At 49.3% G+C, this 15,423-nt stretch overlaps 1 protein-coding gene across 4 annotated transcripts in view; it reads left to right on the plus strand.

Annotated features, from left to right (window-relative positions):
- Window positions 1–15,423, plus strand: part of ADAM12 (ADAM metallopeptidase domain 12) — a 346,871-nt gene that overhangs the window by 292,188 nt on the left and 39,260 nt on the right. For all 4 annotated transcript variants that reach the window (XM_039237898.1, XM_039237897.1, XM_039237900.1 and 1 more), the window contains 2 exons: window positions 505–594; window positions 2,748–2,943. In XM_039237898.1, the coding sequence (XP_039093829.1) occupies window positions 505–594; window positions 2,748–2,943 (286 nt within the window). The remainder of the gene's footprint in view (window positions 1–504; window positions 595–2,747; window positions 2,944–15,423) is intronic.

A 15,423-nucleotide genomic window follows, 5' to 3' on the forward strand; every position in this document is an offset into this window, starting at 1 on the left:
GTGGATCAAGAGTCTTGGCTACCGCATTTGATTGCAACTGTAGTTCCATAGTTGAATTGACCCCATTTCCTGCCAGCACGCTCCAGAGTCAAAGGGTCAGCATTTGAAGAGTTAAGTTTGTACATGTCTATGTATATTCTTAAATAAGTGAGTTAAAAGTGTTCCAGCAATCCCAATATAGTTCACTGCAATAAGACCTGCATGAATCATGAACCAGAGGCCTCCCTACAGAGCCCCAGCCACGGCCAACTTGACCGGATCCGGCAGCCTGCCTTCCCGCGCAGGCTCCCTTATCCTCCGTGAAAGGCACTGAGTGCTGCTGACTCTTCCCAGGGACTCCACAGACCTTGTCAGTTCATAAACACTTAACAGAAGCTTGGCTTTGTTAGACGTGAAGATAATCTCGGTCAGGCTGAGTTTCAACTCCTTCCCTTTACAGCCGGTGCCTTCCATGAGTAGTTGCCCCATGTGACCCTATCAAATGAGTCCCAATCTCTTCCCCAGGAATGTACGAACAGTTGCTGCAATGCTACCACCTGTACCCTGAAGCCAGATGCTGTGTGCGCACATGGGCTGTGCTGTGAAGACTGTCGGGTAAGTTCTCTCAGCCCCAAGGCCGCCTCAGGTTCAGGTGCTTCCACAGTGACATAGGATGAGAAAGGCGAAGGATAGCTTCTGGACCCCTCTGCTGTGAAAACCATAACGCCTCACCACCCAAGCTGGTGAACCCCACTGTCATCCAGTCTTCGTGTGAAATGCATACTTTATTTATTTATGTAATTTTTTTGAGAGTGAGAGAATCCACTAGCAAGAGAGGGGCAGATAGAGAGGGAGAGGGAATCCCAAGCAGCCTCTACAGTGTCAGTGTAGAGCCCCCCTCAGAGCTCGAACTCACAGACTGTGAGATTGTGACCTGAGCCGAAACCAAGAGTCAAAGGCTTAACCGGCTGAGCCACCCAGGCGCCCCCTCCAATCTTCATGTGAAATGCACACTTGAATGCCAAGTCATCGGTGATGGGTTATTTATTTATGGGTTGGAAAGGAATTGTTCCCCAAAACTCTGGCTCAGTTTTACACACTCCAGTTGTGCTGCTGGACACTGGTGAGGTCCTAGCACCATGATGGCAGCAGCTGGAGAGTGAGGCCCCACCCTGGTCACTCAGCCCCCATTCTATCCCAAGAACACCTACCTGCTGGGCTGAGAAGCCACATGGGTTGTGCCAGGGGATTTATGTAAACACCTTGATCTTGATGTCCTCCTAACACAAGGACTGGTGGACCCAGCCCAACCCAACCAATCACGGCCATTTGATACTTTTGTCATTGCTGCTGCCGTGACAAAGTGCCATTTGTTTTGGCAATTCCATTATTTGTCTCATTACTCAGGGCTGAGATCTGATCAAAGAGAAGCCTGAGCTTTCGATTCAAAGGTTCCAAGGGTAGACTTTCTTTCTTTTTTAATTAAGTGATTGATCTTGGCATTCTGCTAGTAGGAAACTCCCTCTCAGCTCCCCAGCCAGAGCCCAGTGATTCAGAAGTGAATTACAGCATCTTACGTTCAGCTTAAAATATTTCTCCTGCCCTTTCTATTTATGATTAACTTCTGGGGGATGTTCAAGAAAGCTGGCACCCCTCCCCTGGCACCCAGCTGCTGGCAGTGGAAGAGGGAAGGTGGGGGTGGGGCAGGTCACGGGCTGTGTAGCCTCTGACAAGCCACTCTGAGCCTCAGTTTTTCAACCACAGAAAGACGAGGCATTGGCCAATGTTTCCTAACATTTTTTATTGTTCCCTTGCTTCACTTCTCCCCTGTGAAGTCCTACAGACAGGTTTCCAATGCCATGATTTGATGACAAAGTGAAATATTATTGTCACCGAGCCCTTGGAATGATTTTTGTCATCTTGGCCACAGTGCTAACACTTAAGAACAAGCTTCATCTTCAGACACATGACAGCATTGGTGACCAGAGATCTTCTTCAGAATTGAGGAGTCCATCAGACAGCACTCCCTTCCCATGCCTCCTTTGAGGTGACACATGCCAGCAACCAGCCTGTCTCCTCATCAGAAGACCCTAATATTGCATGAAATTAAAAAGAGGCAGCTCTTGGGGCACCTGAGTGGTTCAGTTGGTTAAGCATTCAACTTTGGCTCTGGTCACGATCTCATGGTTTGTGAGTTCAAGTCCCATATCAGTCTCTGTGCTGACAGCTCAGAGCCTGGAGCCTGCTTCAGATTCTGTGTCTCCCTCTCTCTCTGCCCTCACCTGCTCACACTCTGTCTCTCTTTTTCAAAAATAAACATGAAAAATATTTTTAAAAAAATTTTTAATGTTTATTTCTAAGAGAGAGACAGCATGAGCTGGGGAGGGTCAGAGAGAGGGAGACACAGAATCTGAAATAGGCTCCAGGCTCTGAGCTGTCAGCACAGAGCCCGACGCGGGGCTCGATCCCACGAACCGTGAGATCATGACCTGAGCCGAAGTCGGATGCTTAACCGACTAAGCCACCCAGGTCCCCCTAAAAATATTTTTTAAAAAGAGGCTACTCTTGATTACACCCCTCCCTAGTGGAAAGGTGAACCCCAGATCCCAGAGCAAGATTCTGTTTGTTTAATGACTCTCTGTGCCTCTCTCTTCCTTTGGAATCCTTGCCCCTTAATGCCCGTCGCTCCATTCTGCCCCAGGAGTGCCGCCAGGAAGTTGCCTCCCCTTCCCTGCGGTGCACGTGCTATAAACAGCCTCTCCTTCCAGCTAAAGCCTGCGGGAACGGCATGCAGGGACTCCAGCAATTCCTGCGACCTCCCCGAGTTCTGCACGGGTGCCAGCCCCCACTGCCCAGCCAACGTGTACCTGCATGACGGGCACCCGTGCCAGGGGGTAGACGGCTACTGCTACAACGGCATCTGTCAGACCCACGAGCAACAGTGCGTCACGCTCTGGGGACCAGGTATGTGGCCGCCAATGGTGGGCGCAGAGTCGTAGGGCTGGGGGACTCACTCTGTTTCCATAAGCGTCACTCCTGCGCCGCTCCATCTACAAAGCTTCCATCCTTTCAGCTAAAGTGATTGGCTTCCTGGCAGACCTGGGGCCGAGCTGGTCACTGGGCGTGCAGAAATGGGCACTGCCTGGAGCCCGCCCCAAAGGCTCAATGTGGTCCAATGAGAGATGTGTGTGCACCTACTGAGGGCAAGGAGGGAGGACGAGGAGAATCAGTCATGACCCCTGCCCTCAGATGGCTTAACAGGTAGTTGGGCAGACAGATAGGACTTCCCACTCGCTCTGATTACGTAAGTGCTTCTTGATGCTGGAGCAAGAGAAAGTCACTGCAGACTTGCTGCGTGAGGAGTCTGGGACCAGGAAAGACACAGAGGAGTCATTCCTGACACAGGGAGCAGCAAGCTAGCCCTCAGACAGGAAGGCACACGGAAGGGGCTGCCAGGGTGGGAGCCCCAGACCCCCGAGTGCAGAGGAAGAACATGGAGACAGGTGTCTGAGAGCCTTGAGAGGCACTTGGGTTCTAAAAGCAGAATGCTGGACGTGTGTATTCCCAAAAAAGGCACCCAGATGGGCAGGTGGCCAGGAAGCAGCTGCTGGGGTGGTTAGGGGCTGTCCACTCACCACTTCCTGTGCATAGGATGCTGGGCCAGATGCTCAGCATGACTCGTCCCTTCCACCCCTCCACCATTAGCAAGGTTGGGGAAATGACTACAGTTTAGAGAAGGCAAAGCTGAAATTCAGAGACTGGAAGTCAGCTTCCTGGTGTAAGGCTGGGATTGGAGCCCAGGCCAATGGACCCAAAAGCCATACGTAATGGACACCATGCAGTTGCACGAAAGAGCCAGGCCCAGAACAAAAGTTCCAGAGGCTCTGCAGTCGAATGGATGCTTGGATGTCAAAGAAGGAATCATGGGTCCCCTGGACATGGCTCTCTGGTGACCAGAGCTCCCAGGCCCTGTGGGGAAGCCGGGGCCCTGAGGACTCCTCACCCCGGGGTTTGCTGCCTCTATCCTGCTCCGGGATTCCAGCAGTGACTACAGGCCCCCAGAGAGCACTTTCCAAGAGTGCGGTCCCCACCCGTCTGGCCATCCTCCCTCCTCCCTGCCGCCTGCAGAGGTGACCTCAGTTCTGGCCAGGGACGCCAGCTGTGGCAAGGCCACTGTGGTCAGCCAGGCAGAGAGCCAGGCAGGCTCTAGGGGGAGGGAAACCCGATATGGGCCTTCGTCAGACTTTCACTGTGAGGCCTCGGTTTCAGGAATGATGAGGGCAGCATACTGGGATGGAGAGTGATGACTGGTCACCAAAGCTGGGGTGTTCAATGTGATGTGAGAGCAGTGACCAAGCAGGGAGAACAAAGACAGATGTTTCTGAGAGTTGGGTCCTGCCATGGAGCCCACCGGCCCCCCACCAGCCAAAGACGCTCCTCTGTCCTTGGACCTCCCGGAGGGGCCAGAAGAAGCCGAATGGTACAGAAACAAGGGGCTCATGCAGCCTGTTCATGGTACCTGGGAGGAGCCCTCCCCGCACTCCTCAGGCCACGTGGGCACAGAAGGAGGAGGCCTGTGGTGCCTGCGGCCTTCTGCTTCGTCTGGGGACCCTGAGCCCCGCAGTCCTGGCCCCCCAGGCAAGGGAGGGGTCTCTCTATCCCATGCTGGGTGAGTGCCTCGCCAAGACCAGCACAGAGGAGGAGGTACTCACAATAAACATGTCAGATGCCTGGATGGGCTCTGAATGGTTTAGTGACTTCAGATGCCTTTTAGCCAAGTGAGGTCACTTTGGGACAGCGGCTACCGCTGCAGGCCAAACCCTCACGGCCTAAAGCATCCCTAGTGGCCACTCCTCCCCAGCCTTCCTCCGGACTCGGTAATCTCCCCCTTCCTGAGTTACAGGGGCTGTCACGATGCTTCCTTACAAAAAAGGGTTCGGTGGCCAAAGCTCACACAGCACTTGGGGCCTTTGGAGTGAAATGCACTCTCTGGTGCCCCACTATATGACAGCGCCTGGCCCCACCTCCGCAGTGAGGTCAGCTGGAACTCCACGGCTTTCTCTGAGCCACCGCCACGGGGTGACTCAGCTGGCTGCGAGCCTTGGATTCCTGGTGACCAAGGCTGGTATTTATCTCATCAGATTAGTCCTCCTCAAGCTGCCTGAGCATTGAGAGAGAGAGAGAGAGAGAGAGAGAGAGGGAAAGCCAGCCAGGCAGGCAAACTGACAGCCTGACTCATGGACTGAGCTTTTCAAAAGCAAGAGTGGTAGGAAGTTCCCTCCTTTGAATTCTCAACATCCTTGTGGCTGGCGGTGAGGCTGGCAGCCTGGATGCCCGGGGACCTGCACCAGCTCCGCAGGAGGGCTGCTTCCCTGGGGCTCCCAGCTCGCCTCTTCTCTCCCCTCCCGCCCCCTGAGGGCCGACGAGGCCTTTGCCTGGGCAGTGGCGCATTTGCCACGAGAGGGTCGCTGCACGTGGACCGAGCCTCCCTGGAAATGACAAGCTTGGGAACCCACCTCAGGCTCAGGACTTCCACGGGTTCAGTGTACTCCGGCCAACTCTTTCCTGGTACTTCCGGTCGCTGCACAAACTCCCTCAGGAGGACAGGGGACATGTGTGCCAGAACTAACAGAGGCCCTCCACACCGGGGACCTTCTCAGAAGGGCCTCTCACCACCTCCTGTGGAAATGCAGTGTGTTCCTTCCCTCCCTATCTGTGCAGCTGTCTCGTGGTGTAGTTTGAGAGCACCGCCTGAGTTTCCTGTGGCTGCTGTAACAAATTACCACAAATTTGGAGGCTTGTGACAACATAGATTTGTCATCTTCTAGTCCTGCGAGTTGGAAGTCCTAAAATCAAGATGTTGGCAGGGCAACATTACTTCTGCAGGCTCGAGGGAGAGTGTATTTCTCGGCCTCCTCCAGCTTCCTGAGGCCCCTACATTCCTTGGCCCATGGCCCTTCCTCCATCTTCAAGGTCAGCGGCATGCATCTGCCCGTCTCTGTCTCTCCCTGGCTTCTCCTTCCGTAGTCCCATCTTCTCTGAGTCGGACCCTCCTGTCTCCCTTTTCTAAGGGTCCTGTGATCACGTTGCCCCGATTCAGATCATTCAGGAGAATCCCCCATCCCCAAATCCTTAATCACATCTTTGAAGCCCCTTTGTCGCATAAGGTAACATTCACACGTTCTGAGGATTAGGACACAGGCCTCTTAGTGGGGAAGGGGGGCCTTTTTCTGCCTGCCACAGTTGTTAAACAGACCACTTACTAACAAGGTGACCTTCAATACGTCTACTCAACCTTTGTGCCTCTTCTGTAAAATGGGGATTGTAGTATGTCCAGCCTGTGGGTGTGTTGTTGTCCTCTAACATAGCCTATTACCCATCGTACGTAAGATGTCACATGCTAGATGCATGATGCCTGGTAAGTCCAAACTCTACCAATATGACGTGACCAAGCTCATGGGAAGTTTGTGGACTAGGGAGCAAGATCCTCAGAGAGCTGTGATGTGGTGAGGCATGGTCCAGGGAGGGCTCAACCCGGCGTGTGGCATGGAGCCAGTCAGGAAGGCGTACTAGACAAGGTTGCCCTGAAGAAGTCATTGGGCAGGGGTGGGAGGGGAAGGGTATTTCCTGCATATGGAATAGCAGCGGTCAAGGTGCAAAGAAACAGCGGGGCCGTCCCAGGCAACTGCAGGTAGTTCTGCTTGTCCAGAGCTTGGACTGTGACCTAGAGAGCAGAGATCCTCATTTGTTACCCGTTCTCTCATTTGTTAAATATTCACGGATGTCCTGCTATTCTAAAATGCTGACTCAAGAGCCCTGGTTCTGGCAAACTGACATGCTTCCCACAGTCCCTCTGCGCTATAGCCTGGACCTGGAGTAGAGTCAGGATGTGACCGTCACAGTCCCAGGGCAGGGGCGATTTCCTCAGCCAGGCCTCTGGCCAACTAGACGGACCAGGCTGGGAGCACTCTAATGCTGTGTTATAGAGGTTGGTTTGAATTCGCTTTTCACAATTCAGAAAAAGAAAACTTGTGGTCAAAGACGCATTTGCAATATTCATCTCCCCATGATTAGCAAATGCTCTGGGAGCTGGAGCACATTTGCGTTAGGGTCATTTGAGGCTCCCTACAAGCCCCAGTGACTCAGAGCTCCAGGATTCATAGAGCCCCTACTTCTGCTGACCTGTGCCACACATACCCCCATGACCCAACCGAACTGTGGAGTCATTGGAGCGTCCAGTTACACTCAGGAAGTCCGTTACCCTCCAGACCTGGCTCCCCAAACACTGACCGGATAAAGCCCTTCCTTCCAGCTAACTATTCCCTTTTGAAATGGACATTTCTCAATCCAGCATTATATTTCAATAAATTAATCCTGCCTCCAAATCTTTCTACAAATAGAATGATAGAAAATTCAAAACATATGCCTCCAACTCCCAACTAGCAAAGCAAGATACTTTTTCTTTTTCTTGTTAGGTTTAGTTATTTATTTTGAGAGAGACAGAGTGCAAGATGGGCAGGGGCAGAGAGAGAGGGACAGAGAGAGAGAGCCCCAGGCAGGACCCAGACGGTCAGCACAGGGCCCACTGTGGGCCCCATGCGGGCTTCCAACTCCCCAACCATGAGGTCATGACCTGAGCCGAGGTCGGACGCTTAACGGACTGAGCCACCCAGGTGCCCCCAATGTAAGATACTTCTAGAATGCCTTTTGGGTTTTTTGTTCATTTGTCTCCTTTCCAAATTATTGTCAATAATGTTCTTGCTGGCGAGAAGCAATTCCACCCAGTCCCTGATTTTTCTTCCACAAATGTTGTATCTCAAGACTTTCTATGTTGATGTCAAACACAGAAATGTCATCTGCAGTTCAAACTGTAACTTGTATTTAGCTCTCTTAGTCCAGTTTGGTCTTAACAGCCACAGAGATTTTCTGTCAATGTGATATGACCTTTATTCCTTCTGAAATAAGCTGGATATTTTTCTTCAGGCAGAAAATTTACTTTTGCCCATGTTGTTTATCTGAACCATGGTTCCTGAAAGCATTACTTGGAAATTAATCTTACAGATAACTGCATGTCTAGAGCCACAAACAATTTGCAACAGGGAAGTCCTGAAATATGTTAGTTTTATCTATTTTATCACTCACCCGAAAAGAGTGTCCCTTGATTTATGCAGTGTGAGCTGGCCAGACAATTTTTATGGGCTGGTAAATATTCAGTGTTTATCTGCAAGGCTGGCTTAAATGAGTTTGCATTATGATGATACACCTGGAGCCGTACATGTACTAATGGTCTGCAGCTCTGGTGACGAGCAATGAGACGAGAAGATGTTTTTGCCAAAAGTCCTATAGTTTAGGAGACTTTCCCTTTTGTCCCACGGCGTGAGAAAGAAATGATGAGATTTGTTCGTTTGGGCTCCATCCTCCATTGAATGCAAAGATCAGTTTGGAGAAGAGAGGAGGAGAAATAGGAGGAGACCAGGACGACTTTGTCTGTGGGTGTGAGCAGCGGGGGCTGGGCAGTTAGTGACAGGGAAGGAGGAGCCCATCCGCCCAAATGGGAGAAGGTCATTTGCGTAATAGAGTCATTTTAAGGAAAAAATTCGCTCAAGCATTGTGGGCTTAATGCAAGATGTCATCCTCTCCCTTTCAACAAGCATAATGACATTAGAACTTCCAAACTACAATCACAAATGTAAGTTTTATCACTCTGAGGATAAACCTGGTCATTAAAATCCATCGCTTTCTGTGTCATTGCAAACTACAGCATGATGTCAAAATTCCCTCTGAAAGGCTGAATTTTATCTCTTGATAATGGCAGAACCTCAAAGTGTTCCGTTATTAAGAATTCAAAGGCTGTACATCGATGTGATATAGTAGCGATAAGAAAACAGTTGTCGTTTGTTTTGCAAGAGACGGACGTGAAGTCTCTTCATGAAATCGCAAAGCCAGACATTTTTAAAAAACTTTTTTACTGTTTACTTTTGAGAGACAGAGTGTGAGTGGGGGAGGGGCAGAGAGAAAGGGCAGACACAGAATCTGGAGCAGGCTCCGAGCTAGCAGCACAGAGCCTGATGTGGGGCTCGAACTCACAAACGAGTGAGATCGTGACCTGAGCTGAAGTTGGTCACTTAAGCAACTGAGCCACCCAGGTGCCCCACAAAGACAAACATTTTTAAGTGTAGCAACTTTGAACCCAAACCTGTGCCTTCATAGCCCCTTACCAGTGGGTAGAAGTCATTTACACTTTTGAAATTATTGACCATGGTGGCTCTAAGAGAACGCCAGATGGCCACTCATACACAGAAGCCACGAGAGTCCCTTGGCTGGGCCCCGCTCTGCTGCCGGAACTGGTCTCTGCTGGGCTCAGGATGTTGGCTCTGGGGTTTGTGTCTTCTACTCTGCAGCTTTTCACGATGTTTTCTTTCAGTGCAAGAGTTGTATCTGCTCCCAAGGTCAGCCCCGAGCCCCCTTCCTGGTTTTCCCACTGATAAGTTTTCTTACTTGGCCTGTATTTGTAAAATGTGTGTCTTTTGATGACCTTGCATCTTTTTTCCCCATCAGACAGCACAGTAATACTTCCTGTGATGTAAATGAGTAAGTGAAAAACCAGAGTCACAGAAAAGATAAGCCAGGAGACAGCATCCGTTCACCCCAGATGCTTTGTTCTGCAGAAATCAATTGACTTCCTCTGGGGAGGGCAGTTGAGACTTGATGTCCCTTCCCCAAACTGCTTTCCCTGTGGCTTTTCACTCCTTCATTCTTGGCACACACCTGCGTGCAGGCCTGAGGCGCTGTGCCTGTCTTCTGGGTTTTTACAGTGAGGCCGGAGCCTCGGGACATCACAGGAGGCAAAAAAGCAAGCGTGGTGAATGCAAGGCGGGGACAGCGCCTACAGCAGTGACGGGAGAAGCAGGGTCAGGTCCAGCCTCACGGGAAGGACGCAATCAGCAACGTCGGGCAACCCAGCAGCCCAGGACCCTCACCCAGAGGGCTCCAGCCATCAGGCGCCAAGGAAAATGCTGATTTACGTGGCTTCGGTCACGTAGCCAACACTGACCCCAGCTTGTGGCTGTGGCACAGAGCACTGTGGCGCGCCGGGGTCTCCCACTCACCAGGTGAAGGCTCTCCCACACCCCAGTGTGCGGTGGGCTGTGCTGGAAGGGGCGGAAGCTGGGGGCGGGGCCTAGAGGGGGCACAGAGCCCTGCGTGGCCCCGCCTGCAGCCTGAAATGGGAGATGGGCTTCAGCCTGGCATGTTGTGACCTGAATCCAGTGTCAGCTGCTTATGTACGTGTAAAATAAGTTTCATTCATTTTTTTTTTAAATGTTTTATTTATTTCTAGGAGAGAGAGAGAGACAGGTGAGCAGGGGAGGGTCAGAGAGAGAGGGAGTCACAGACTGAAACAGGCTCCAGGCTCTGAGCGGGCAGTCAGCACAGAGCCCGAAGCGGGGCTCGAACCCACAAACCGAGAGATCATGACCTAAGCGAAAGTCGGACGCTTAACCGACTAAGCCACCCAGGCGCCCCAAGTTTCATTCATTTCAAACCTCCGTGTTTTTCATGCCAAGATGTCTCATCCCAACGTGGAAACCCCAGGGCAGGAAAGACCAGCCCAACTGGATGAGAACCAGCATCCTTTTTGGGTTTAAGTTTATTTATTTTGAGAGAGAGCTAGAGAGACAGCAAGCAGAGAGGGGCAGAGAGAGAGAAAGACAGAAAAAGAATCCTGAGCAGGCTCTACGCGGTCAGTGCAGAGCCTGATGCAGAGCTCCAACCCACAAACCAGGAGATCATGGCCTGAGCAGAGCAAACCCTACCCAGTATTGCTTCTTTATGGGCTGACTTCTGCCTGCAGACGTTTTCAAGTTATTATATTCAGGGATTTTCATTTCTTTTCCTGAGTCAGTAGAGATTCAACACAGAGGCATAAAAATGTTTACTGCCTCTCTCTATTGCCCCGTCTTGGAGAAAGAACCCTCCCAACTGGTGTGCTCAGACTCAAGGACATGTCACCCAACTCAGTTCATTACCATCACCTGAGGAATAAGTATGGGGTGGCCAGTGTCACAGCCTGCCAAGTTATTCTCTGAAAAAGATTTGGTGGAGGTGGAGCAAGCCTGAGAATGGATAGATTATAGGTGTCAACTGGTGGTTCTGAAGAGAATGAAACTGCAGGGAGAGGAGTCGGCTGCTGAGTAGGTGGCTTCTAGGAGGGAGATCACAGCTGAATAGAAGGATCGTGGGCTTTGGCATTATATCCATGAGTCACATCCGACTTTACCACTTCCCCAACATTATCATCTTCAGCAAGTTGCCGGAACACTGAGCCTTGGTGTTGAAATCTGAAACGGGGTATGTGGACCTTACAGGGTGGTTACAAGGGTTAAAGACCCTGCATGCTGGACCCGGCACCATACAATAGTGGGGGCACTCAACAGCTGGTATGTTGGTGATCTAAAATATGGTCATTCATTTAAAATGTGTGTGCCGGTTTGTTTAAGGGCAAGGAAAGGAATTAAGGGGAAGATGCCCTTTGTTCCTAGAGTATAAAAAGGACTCAGACCCAAATGCCTGCACTTGAGATCTCCTACTACCTCTTCAAGATGGTGCTTAGTGCCTGCGCAGTGAGATGAGGCTCTAGAGGCCCAGCCCAGGGCATGCTGGGAGGATGCCCAGAACAAGCACAGGATTTGGATCCGTGGGGAGCCTCGTTCACTGAAATGAGTCAGGAAGGGAGAGGTGTAGGGAAGTTGAAGTCCTTGAGCTACGACTATAGTTGTTATTTAATATGCAAACTATGTACAGCACTTCCCAGTGTTTCAGATAAGGAGGTTCTCTTTCCCCTCAAGTCCCAAGGTGGGTTCAGAAATCACTTATCAAGTCATTCAACACTTTTCATTGATTTCCTACGATGTGCTAGGCTCTGGGGACAATCCTCTGTGAAGGAGACAGATGTCAAGTCCCTATTGATAGAATCACGAACTATTACAAGTAAAGTAAGTGTCGTAACCCCAGCCAGGCACAGGGAGCTCTCTTTTCCCTCACAACTTCTCCCATTCTTGATGTCCAGGAGCCAGACTTCCCCTTCCCTATGGTCGATGGCCGTCCTTATTCTAATTGGGTTTGACTGAGAGCCTGCTACGTGCTGGGGACTCCCTGAGTCTCACAGCACCTTTAAGTCAGGTGATGTCCTTGCCCCCATTTTGCAGGGTCTCTTGGTATGTAGGCTTGACACCAGATCAGCCTACATTATTCCCAGTCCCAAACCTCTTGCTCTTCCAACGCTGCAGCCTGGCTGATTGTAGAGACCAGAGAGGAGGCGGCCTTCCAAAAGCAATTGGAATTTGATAAACATTCACTGTCTTTCTTAGATCCCATACACGCTCAGATATAAAGCATGGTTCCCCCCCCCCAAAATTATCCATCGGAAAGAATGGTTTACTACCGACCTCTTCATCTCTCGATCATGTCTTCTGACTCTGCCAGACATGTTGGAAAGGCACATCGGACCTCAGCAACCTCTGTCAGTGCTGTTTAGGAGGCTTGTTGAGGTTGACTGACAAAACAGGGTTTAAGAAAAGACCAGGACATTTATCATATGTGTAATTATTATTCCTAGGGTGTGGCTTCATGCCTCCGCCTTTTCTTGTTGTTGCTGTTCCGGTAAAAGATCTTTTAAAAGATCACATTGACAAGCAACAGGATGAATGCTTAAGTTCTGGAGGTCATGAGTCTATACCTGCTGAGCAAATAGAAAACCGTAAAATCAGAAGACTCACCGTTGGAGGAATGGGTACTTGAACTTAAAAATAAGATTTCCGGTGACAACATTACAACAGAATTAAAAGGTCAGCATCAAAATTAGCTAGAAGTACAGAGGACAGGCTGCGGAAAACAGACTTTTTGTAACCACTTTGAATGAAGGGTGATTGACGTACAAGAGGCTGTAGGTACTTAAGGTGTACAAGTTGATGATGCCATTTAATTGATGCCATAAACACGTTCATTACCTCCAAAAGGTCAGACCCCTCTTCATTTATGTGTGTGTGTGTGCACGCGTGTGAGAGAGAGAGCACTTAGCATTAAGATCTACCTTTTTAGCAAAATTTTAAGTATACAATGCAGTATTAACTATAGACTCTGCCATACAGTAGATTTCTAGGACTAATTTTTCACAACAAAAACTTTATACTCTTTCACTAATAACCTCCCACGCCCCCACCCCTGCCCCTGGCAACCACAATTCTACTCTCTGCTTCTATCAGTTTGATGTTCTTAGATTGCACGTGTAAGTACGATCATGCAGTATTTGTCTTTCTGTGTCTGAATCCTTTCATCAGCATTATGTCCTCCATGTCAACCCATGCTGTCTTAAATGGCAGGATTTCCTTATTTAAAAAAAAATTTTAACGTTTATTTATTTTCACGAGAGAGACAGAGTGTGAGTGGGAAAGGGGCAGAAAGAGAGGGAGACAGAGAATCCAAAGCAGGCTCCAGGCCCTGAGCTGTCAGCACAGAGCCTGACACGGGGCTGGAACTCCCAGGCAGTGAGATCATGCCCTGAGCGGAAGTTGGACGCTTAACCTACTGAGCCCCTCTGGGTGCCCCTGGATTTCCTTATTTTTTATGGCTGAATAATCTTCAGTTGTATGGCTATACCACATTTTCTTTATCCATTCATCCATCAATGGATACAGGTTGGCTCCGTGTCTTGGCCATTGTGAATAATGTTGCAGCAAATATGGGAGTCTAGATATGTCTTCAAGATCCTGATTTCAATTACTTAGATATATATCTAAAAGTAGGGCTACTGGTGATATGGTAGTTCTATTTTTAATTGTCTGAGGAATTTGCATACAGTTTTCTGCAAAGGCTGTATCTTTTATATTCCTACAACGTATGGTACAAGGGTATGAGGGTTCCCTTTTCTCAGCATCCTGGCCAACACTTACTATCTTTTGTGTTTTTAGTCATAGCCATCCTAACTGGTGTGAGTTGATATCTCATTATGGTTTTGATTTGTATTTTCCTGATAATCATTGATGTTGAGTTATCTTTTCCTATAACTGTTGGCCATTTGCATGTCTTCTTTGAAGAAGTGCTGTGACTTTTCAATATTTCTGATCAAGTTAATGGACAACATGTTATATGACTCTGGACTCTGTCATCCATGTTGCTAAAAATGTACATATTCAAATTGGCCATCACCTTTTCTGTGCGATTTTCTCTTTGGGAAAATGGCCACTGTCCTTAAGCGTGCGGTGGCTTCTACTTGAGCGTGCGCAGTACTTCAGAGTTCTCGGGAAACATCGATACTGTTTTATAGCCTCTCATGATTTTATAGTTATTGCACTGAATAGACACCTTGTTTTCTAGGCCATGCAGCCCCCTGGCATTTGTCATATTAAAAGCCCGTGGCCACCCCACCCTAGAAGACCCAGTTTTGTGTTCCAAGTCCAGATTCCCCAGCGATGATCCAATATTTGTTCTCTCTTCTAAAAAGTTTCTTAAATACCATTTGTATACCTCTGCTTGATTCCCTGTCCTACTTTAGCCATTTTATTTGGGATTCATGTATCTAACTCACCACTGTGTTTTAAATGGTTGTGGACACCAGTCTCTTTCTCTCTCTTTTCCTCCTTTTTGCTCTTAACCTTCTGCACACCCCAGTCTAACCCTCATCCAATCCTACCTTTGAGCTGTTTACAAGCTCATGTGTCTGAAACTGCTCAGAGATCTGTTTATACACACACACACACACACACACACACGCACACCCATATATATGTACAGAAATCTCTTTTTTCCCCTATAAGGAAAACAAATTCATCAGTTAACACATTCAAGTTGCAACAACGTTTGTGTTTTTTTTTTAAGTGGCCACATTTCCCAGAAGATAAATTGCTTGATAACAGTAAGAATGACGGAACCGATGTAGCATCAAAACAGCAACGATGGTAGAGTAATATCAGCCCTGCCTACCCAGTTCCAGGAGCTTAGCATCCGCTAGAATCTGCTGGTGCTCCTTTATCCTGGTCTTCTGAGGCAGGGCGAGAGGAACAAAGCCATTTTATCATAACCTCCTTTTAGCAGCCTTTCCGTACAGGGCTACCTGCATCCCTTATCCACCTAAATCTGGGATCATTCGGGCTGCATGCGAGTAAATATCATGGCTCTTGCCCTGTTACCCATGTGCACCTACTTGTCTCTCTGCTTGGGGTAGCAGGGGTGGGGGAGAGGGGGCCAGGGGAGCTGATGCAGGCAGGGTCTTCTGCTCTATGTCCTCAAGGCCCAAGCGGGACCCAGGACATGTGAGGCCTCGATACACCTAAGGACACCAGAAGGGGGCGGGCTGAGCTTTGCCCGCAGACAGCCCCGCTGTCTGGCTTTAAGCAATATATTTAACCTCTCCAATCCTAGTTTTCCTGTCCATAAAATGGGAAAATG

Source organism: Hyaena hyaena, unplaced genomic scaffold (genome assembly GCF_003009895.1).
Source record: "Hyaena hyaena isolate Hyena2069 unplaced genomic scaffold, ASM300989v1 scaffold_129, whole genome shotgun sequence".
NCBI classification, from domain to species: domain Eukaryota; kingdom Metazoa; phylum Chordata; class Mammalia; order Carnivora; family Hyaenidae; genus Hyaena; species Hyaena hyaena.